The sequence below is a fragment of the Falco rusticolus genome, chromosome 6, assembly GCF_015220075.1.
Source record: "Falco rusticolus isolate bFalRus1 chromosome 6, bFalRus1.pri, whole genome shotgun sequence".
Classification (NCBI taxonomy): Eukaryota; Metazoa; Chordata; class Aves; order Falconiformes; family Falconidae; genus Falco; species Falco rusticolus.
In genome coordinates this window covers 35319326-35327107 of record NC_051192.1, presented here as the reverse complement: position 1 = coordinate 35327107, position 7782 = coordinate 35319326, and the positions used below count along the sequence as shown (strand labels likewise).

At 39.7% G+C, this 7782-nt stretch overlaps 1 protein-coding gene across 1 annotated transcript in view; it reads left to right on the top strand.

The window, feature by feature from the left end:
* The first annotated feature begins 244 nt into the window (after window positions 1-244).
* The window catches only part of SAMD3 (sterile alpha motif domain containing 3), a 41362-nt gene continuing 33824 nt past the window's right edge, over window positions 245-7782 (top strand). The window contains exons 1-3 of the mRNA XM_037392703.1: window positions 245-341; window positions 1081-1267; window positions 5983-6090. Of these exons, the coding sequence (XP_037248600.1) occupies window positions 263-341; window positions 1081-1267; window positions 5983-6090 (374 nt within the window). The 5' untranslated portion in view covers window positions 245-262. The remainder of the gene's footprint in view (window positions 342-1080; window positions 1268-5982; window positions 6091-7782) is intronic.

Sequence of the window (7782 nt, the reverse complement as noted above, 5' to 3'; positions counted from 1 at the left end):
AGCAGGTCATGTTTTTTAAGGAGCAAGGCTGTCGCTCAGAGTGGAGGGAAAGAAGAGAAGGGAGAGGAGGTAAAGAAAGGGATTTAAGGGAACTGCCACTTGTAACAGGCATTAGTTGGATTATTTTGTGCTATTTTTATTCAGAGCATGTAAATGTAACATTATTTGCTAAGTGCATTTTTTGCTGGAGTTCAGAGCCGTGGCATAAAAGTAATCCTTTCTTTTCATTTCACGGTGAAATTTAGCACTGCAACACCTGAAGATGGAAAATTGGTCAGTTGATCAAGTCTGCAACTGGCTGAGACAGAGAAATTTAGGAGAACTAGTTCCTAAGTTTCGTGGTAAGTGTTTTCGTTGTTTGTGTGGGGTTTGCTTAGTATTTCATTCTGTGCCTTTAATTAGCACTGACTACCTTGGTTTGGAGCATGAATATATATATATATTCTGACTTCTATAGAAACTTACTAGGGTGAGAACTGACACAGATCCGATAAATCAGGATAAGTCTGCCGATCTGTTATGAAGCGTCTGAGAAACGCGGGGGGATGAGACTAAGCCTGTGTGTAAATAGTTGCACCTTGAGTCAGAGCTGCCAGTTCAAAAGGCTGAAAGGGACGATTTTATATTGTATAAATCTTTTGAAATAATGCAACTGTAGTGTGTAAATGTTTTGTGTCTGAGTATATAAACACTCTACAAAAGAGTACATGAGAAACTGTTGTGTGAACTGGCTATTTATGGTGTGCTCTCTTAAAAATCTTGCTTTCCTTCATTAACAAAGTAAGTCTGCTGTGGTGTAAGTAAGGCCTGATTGAAAGAATTGCAGAAGTAGTGAACTGACTACTTTATGTTTCGTATTTGGCTTTTTGTCAGGGGAAGGTGTTTGGCCAGTGATTATGACTCCTGGCAATGCTTGGGAAAGGACAGTAGCTAAACCATCATCTTTTCAGCAGTTGACCTTCAGCAGTGGAAAGCATCTTTGCCTCTCAACTGTCCTTCACAATGTTTTTAGGCATATAGATTGTTACTGTAACTATAAAGTTATTTTACAGTAATTCTTTAATCCCTTTCAATCTACAGAAGAAGAAGTAAATGGAGCAGCTCTTCTGGCTCTTAATGATCGTATGGTGCAGCAGCTGGTGAAGAAGATTGGGCACCAGGCAGTGCTGATGGACCTGATTAATAAATACCAACAGCAAAAAAGTGGGCTAGAATCCCTTACACACTGTTGTGAAACAGCTCAAAAATTTCCAGAAGTAATCAGTGGGTGAGTTTGTATGTGGCACAGGAAGTATTAGTCTGTGTATAGTTCTATTCTTTTCAGAGCATTTTAAAATTGCTATTTACTAGCTCTTTAGCTGTAAGTTTAAACTGTTTTTTATACTTTGGATATCTCTAACAGCATGTGAAATGCAAAATAAGGTTATTACCTTGGGGTTTGAAACAGGACATCAACATTCCTGAACAACACTGTTACTTAATCTTAAACTGCTTTTCATTTCCAGTTCTAGGACCTAGTTTTCATTTAGTTGAAGCATTATCAAACATTTACTGAAGCTAAGATTTTCTGTATTTGAGACACTAAGCTTTTGAAGGACTTCTAAATGTTTGCAGGTCTTGGTGTAAAATCATGATTTAGCCAGAGATAGTATTTGTGTCACAGGTGTATTTACATTCAGTCTCTCAAAGGAAGCTCTGGACTTGATCTAGGTGTAAGCATTTAATAATCCCACTGTGTGGAACTAAATAGATTTTTAGAAAACATATTCCACAGAGTCTGCCTTCACTGAGCACAGTTTATTTTCTTGTTTGTTTGGGGTTTCTTGAGGGGAGGGGGGCAGAGGTTGTGGGTTTGGTTTTTTTACATTTGGTGTTTTGGTGTGGTTTGGTTGGGGCTTTTGTGTTGATTGGTTCCCTCCAGTCCCTCCCCTCCATTCTGATCTATAGTAAATCTTGTAGGATTTTTTTCCCTTCCCTTCGACTGAGGAGAGACATCCTGAGCTCTGAGTGGTCTCTTCTAAGCCCACGAAACCTGACAGTAGAGGATGCCTTGTCACAGATGCAAAATGCTCTTGTTTGAAGGAAAGGACTCTAGCACTAAGCCTCCATTAGTACACAGTAGTAGCCCAGCAAGAGTAGATCTGTAGAGCATTCTCTTTTCAACCAAAAGGAGTCCAGGTCGTGCACTCTGAGATGATTCCACATTGCAAACCAAAGCGTGGTAAATGGCGATGACGGCATTATTTTCAACCAAACTGCACTCATGAGCAGAACTAAACTGCTCATATCGATAAATCCTCTTGTCCTTGTGGACAATATAATAAATTGCAGAATTATTTCTCAGTCAAGCTGGTTCCCAGAACTAGCTCGCCCTGCTGGTACCAGTGCAAGGGTAGAGAAGGCATGACCCTCTTGTCCGTGTGGAAGTATTTATGAAACCCCTTGGGTAAATGGTCCTGAGAGGGTGCAGGAAGAAGACAATATCACTGCATGTGGGATTTAGTATAGACCTGAAGTATGCAATCACAGCCAGCCTTGGTTTTCTGCACTAGGGTCCTAGCTGGCTTGATTTATAGGAGGCTCCTTCTATGGAGGTAGAGCAAGTGCCTGCTCTGAAGAAGACTGCTGCGTGTGGGCCTTGCGTTTCATCCACGGTGCAGTAGATACATAGTGGTTTCAGCAGGGGCATTCAGAAGAAAACACGTCCCTATGCTCAGGGCAGTTTGAATGTTGCTTTGAATATTTAGATTTTGTCTGTGACTTTGTCAGGGATGTTTGGCTAGGCTGCATCTCTGATGTGACCATTCCCTGTGTACTTCCCCAGTCCGGCAGGTCAGGTGCTAGCATCTCACAAGGAGCATGTGGCTGCAGTATTGTGAGGGCACAGCTTTTCTGTGAAGTTCTGCGGATTCCAAATAAAAATCAAATGCTGAAAATCTCAAGTGTTAGTGTATACAATTTACCTTAAAATCTTTCCCTACCTAGTCTTCTTGCCTGGAAAGTAAGATGCTGGTGTCCCTCTATTTACAGGGAAGCTAGGTAAATAAGCTGCTGCTTCTGAAACATTTTCTGTGTCAAATTCAAGCGTGTTTAAGAAATGCATTCAGTCATGTATTTTAGAATAAGTAAAAAAATATCAAGATATTGTATGCTGTTTGGGGTATAGAATGATGAAAAAACTCCTACAGTAAAAACAGTCTTTTATTACAAAACTAAAAGCTGTATCCTCATATGCAGGTGGCTGTAACTCACTTTTTAACTCTGGAGTGCCTTAGTGATGTACTTTGAAATGATTTTGTCTGTTCGGTACATCTTAAAAAAAAATCCTGTAAGAATACTTTCTTTTGACCTAATTCCAGGACTTATGACTAGAATAAAGTGTAGAAGTCACTGTTTTGAAGTAATGTAATAACATTATTTTTTTGTAAGTTGTTTTGACACAGAAGAGAAAAACCAAAAATTCATAGATCCCTGATATATGTGAAGTAACCTCATGTTTCCTCTACTGCTCAGTGATCTTAGGCTGACTTGTCATCTTAGTCATGTGAGCAAAGTCACTGCACTAAGGTTCACTGTTAGCAGCGCCCATAGCTGACTCTGTGGTCCCACAGTGGCAGGGGACAACTGTGAAAAGAGTCTGCGTGTTCCTAGCCTTTCTTTTGTGATGCTCAAGCTTGGGTGAGAACCAACCACCTTTTCTGTTTTGCAGAATTATTTCTCAGTCAGGCTGGTTCCCAGAACTAGCTTGCCCTGCCGGCACCAGTGCCAGGGTGGAGAAGGCACTGCTCAGGGCAAGGGAGAAAGCAGCACTATAGCAGTCTCCTGGGTCAGCTGAAACTGCTGTGGAGCTTCCAAGAGTTGTCAGCAGTATTTCCCTGTTATGTTTCTCGCATGAATGCTAGCCCAGTGCTTGTTGGTGCACTCGTGGCCAGCCATCTCTTTATCCTGGTGTCTTCAGCCCACCTTCTAACTGTGTGTGAATTGTGCTCAGCTCTCTGCTGGAAACAGAAATAAAGTCATTGGTTGAATGTAGAGTTGTGAGTATGGTAGGTGGACGCTGTGTAGAAGTAACAGACTCATGAAAGGACACCAAATGTGACTTAACGTCTCTAGCAGTTTCGATTAGGACACAGAAATAGTATCTTTAGTCTGTTGCTGTTAAGATGGAAGCGTTTTGGGTCGTGCAGTAGAAACTGTATTTCTGTGCGTGAGTACCTCACACATAGATGTTACCAGGTAAATACCAAGATGCTTTCCAATCTCAAGATTGATTGTTTCTGGGAGCCATGTAGAGAACATACTGGATATTTTTTTGCTTTGTTTTAACCTGATAGCTGAAAAATATTGATGCATGAAAAGGGGAAACTCCCTTCATAAACTTGGCAAACATTAATGTCACTTCCAATAATAGCCTTTTATGTGTGACTGCAGCTGAGGCTGGAACAGTTTATAAAGCATCTTTGGAGTTCAGAGGTTCTGAAGAGATGAGGTTCAGAAAAGAAGCTATTTCCTCCCCTCTCCAAAAAAAAAAAAAAAAAAAAAAAAAAAATTTGACTGCCATGAATTCTTGGTAGTCAGTAACAGTAGCCCCTATCTTAGCTCTGCCTTTCCCGCAGTGCAAGGTAAAACTGTTGATGCTGGCTTCTACCAACAAGAGAAGAAGAAGAAATGACAGGAAAATGAGAAGGGAGAGATGTGGACACAAAAGTTAAATGCAAAGCAGTGATTTGGACTGGCACATAGCAAAGTGAGTATCTGGAGATTTTGGTGCTAGTGATGGGCTAGATTTGGAGCAAATAATCAAGAACAGCGGAATGTGAGACAAGGTGGCATCTGGGGATCTTCTACAGTGGTTGGAGTAATACAAAACTGACTTGAAGGTTCAAGATGGACTTTAACCTCCAGAGAAAACAGCGGTTCAAGGTTCTGATTGAGTAGAAACTGCCTTACAATACTGCATGAATCACTCTTTCATGCCACCCCTTGCATATTGTAATGGTTAGTTATTCCCAGAGATTAGTGTTATCAAATTTTGTCACCAGAATGCGTAAGCTAACTAACAAATACCATATGGATATATGGTTTTATTTAACAGTCTGTCATATTCTTGAGAAACAGAATGCACACATTATTTTGATTCAGAATATCCCATGCAAAGAACTATCAAGGACGATTAACTGAAGAAATTGCTGCTTAGGACAAGGCAACTTTGAAGAATAATTACATCCTGCAAAGTTGGCAACACAAGACTCTTGCAATCAAGGTATATCTGATACTTGTTGAACAGATCGCCAAAGATGGGTCCTTAAGCGAACTACCTTCATTATAATACTAAAAATCACACCCCGTACACCAGGTGCCCCAGCCCACGAAGAGGCCCTTCCTCAGTGAGCATGCCTAGTTAACCACTAAGATTGTGTAATCAATATGTAGATTACCGTCCAATCAGTGTTAGAGGGTTGGAAGTTAACAAATTAATATTTATGTAATCATGTATAAATCTGATTGTGGAAACTACCAATGTGTGCTAGCTCACCTAGCACCCGAACTTGTGCAACTTTGTATTAAAAGCAATGTCTTGCATTCCTAGACTTTTTCTTAGATTTTGCACACTGGGTAATGAACTCCCTTTTGAAACTACATTAGGAGATATCAGGCTATGAAGATGGCAGCTATCCTGCAAAACCAAGAAGGTTTATTTTCTTGGGTTTTGTAACTGTCGTAATTAGAATATCACTAGGCAGCAGTATTTACAGTTTTCCTTTTATCTTGTCAGAGTTTGGTAATCGAACTGAAAGATTGATTAAGATACATCAGCATCATGTAAAATCATGACTATTCAAGATGTTAATTTTTGTACTTTTCTATTTCTACCACCAGTATTTTAGAACCCTAAAATATCTCTTTTCTATAAGCTATGCAAAACCCAACAGTGAAAATACTTAAATCCTTTTTTTTCTTTTTTCCTTCCCCCCCTTTCAGGGCTACCAATGGACAGATGTTAAATTCTTCATGTCCTGTGGAGCAAGAAAAACATCTGTGCTTGGCTGAAAATGAAGAACTAATTGATCACAGAGTGCTAAAGCAAAAGTGAGTTTATAATGCATTTACTAAGTTTTCCTTACCTCTTGAAAATTACATAAACACTTCTTTTTGCTTTGTTAAGACTAAACAGATATTTTATAAAAGATGATCATATTTATTGGAGGCCATATCTAGGTATATGAAGGTATGTCTAGGTATATTTAGAAAACAGCAGGAGCAGGAATTTTTTAGGATTTGACTGAATGAAAAAGTCTAATGGTGTTTTTTCTGCCCTCCATCCTCAGTCCTTGCTCACTATCTCATATCTTACCTCAGGCAGAGGACAAGATACAGGTTTGTCTTTATTAGTCTAGTTTTTAAAATTCCTCTTTTACGGATGTGTTTTCAACAGCAATGTAGCAAATCAGTCATTATAGAGTGGAATATGGCTATAAAAAAATGATGTGTTTGAGACATCTTAAATATAGGACTTGGGAAGGTAGGCATGCTGATTTCATTTGCATGCTCATTTTCCTTGAGTATCAGAATGAGTCTCCCTAAAAACTGGATACAAGACCAGTTGCTGGAGTTTTACCTTTTTTATTTTTTTTTTCTCCTGCATGCTTTTCCCCTTTGAGATGGGCAGTTTGTGTTGGAAAAGCATCCTGTTCCTTTTTCAAGGCAATTGTGTTCTTGTTTGTGAATATTTGTCTGCTTATCGTTATCCCTGTTTATTCCCACCTGCTACAATTTCTTCCCTTGCTACCATTCTCCCCCATAGATGTGACTGATGGCTTCACCATTCTGAGATAAGGGGATGCCTTCCTGCAAAAGTGCCTATTTTATCAAAAGTAACAAGGAGTTAGGGATAAAGCTGTCTGGGAACAGAGAAGAGGGCTTAGTGAATCACATAGTTAATGCTTTTAAAAATAACTGCTACAAGCTTCAAAAAAAACAAAACAAATACCCCAAACCCAAAGATCTTGTCAGCACTGTTATCAGTGAAACAAACCCAAATCACTTAAACCCTTGGAATAAACAATGAATATGATGATGGGGTTTGGCCTGTGCTTCTAGAGCATGCTTATTTTTAATTGATGAGTAACTTGCCTTGTGCTGTATAAAGTTTTAAATGGGCTGTGTGAATCAGTGTATCCCTGAACAGACTGGCTTTAGGAAAAGTTCTCAGCAAGCGTTGTCAGTAAGGAGCTTTCAAAGGGCCATAATGGCCTCTTCAGGGAAAGGGACTGCGAAAGAGCAGGGCCAGTTCACCGTGGGGCGGAGAAGCAGGAGAGGGAAGTCTGCCACTGTAAATGAAATGCCCATTCTCTGTGAAGTAGTTGATGGCCTAAAAGTCTGTGGAGCTGTGACGATTTGTAGTCTTGAAGGCCTGAGTAAATTTTATGAGGGCTTCTCTTTAAAGGTCAGATGAGAAGCTGGCAAATGTCTTTCTCAGAAATGGCTGTTTTAGCTGACTGAGGGTGGAACTGAACAGCCCTTGCATCCATTAACCACTGCACGAAGTTCACGTTCATTCAAACGTTATTCAAATTCAAGTTAAATACTATTTTTGGAGGTGAATGCTGCTGTTTAGAGATGCCTGTGACTTCACCTACAGTGATAAATGTGATATTATAGAGTTTAGGTTTGATTTTTTGGGTTTTTTTCTTTTCTTTCTGCCTTCTTTTCCCTACAGTACTCACTGCATTTTCAACAACCGATGGAAAATCTTAATGTTTTATATGCTTGAGGAGATTA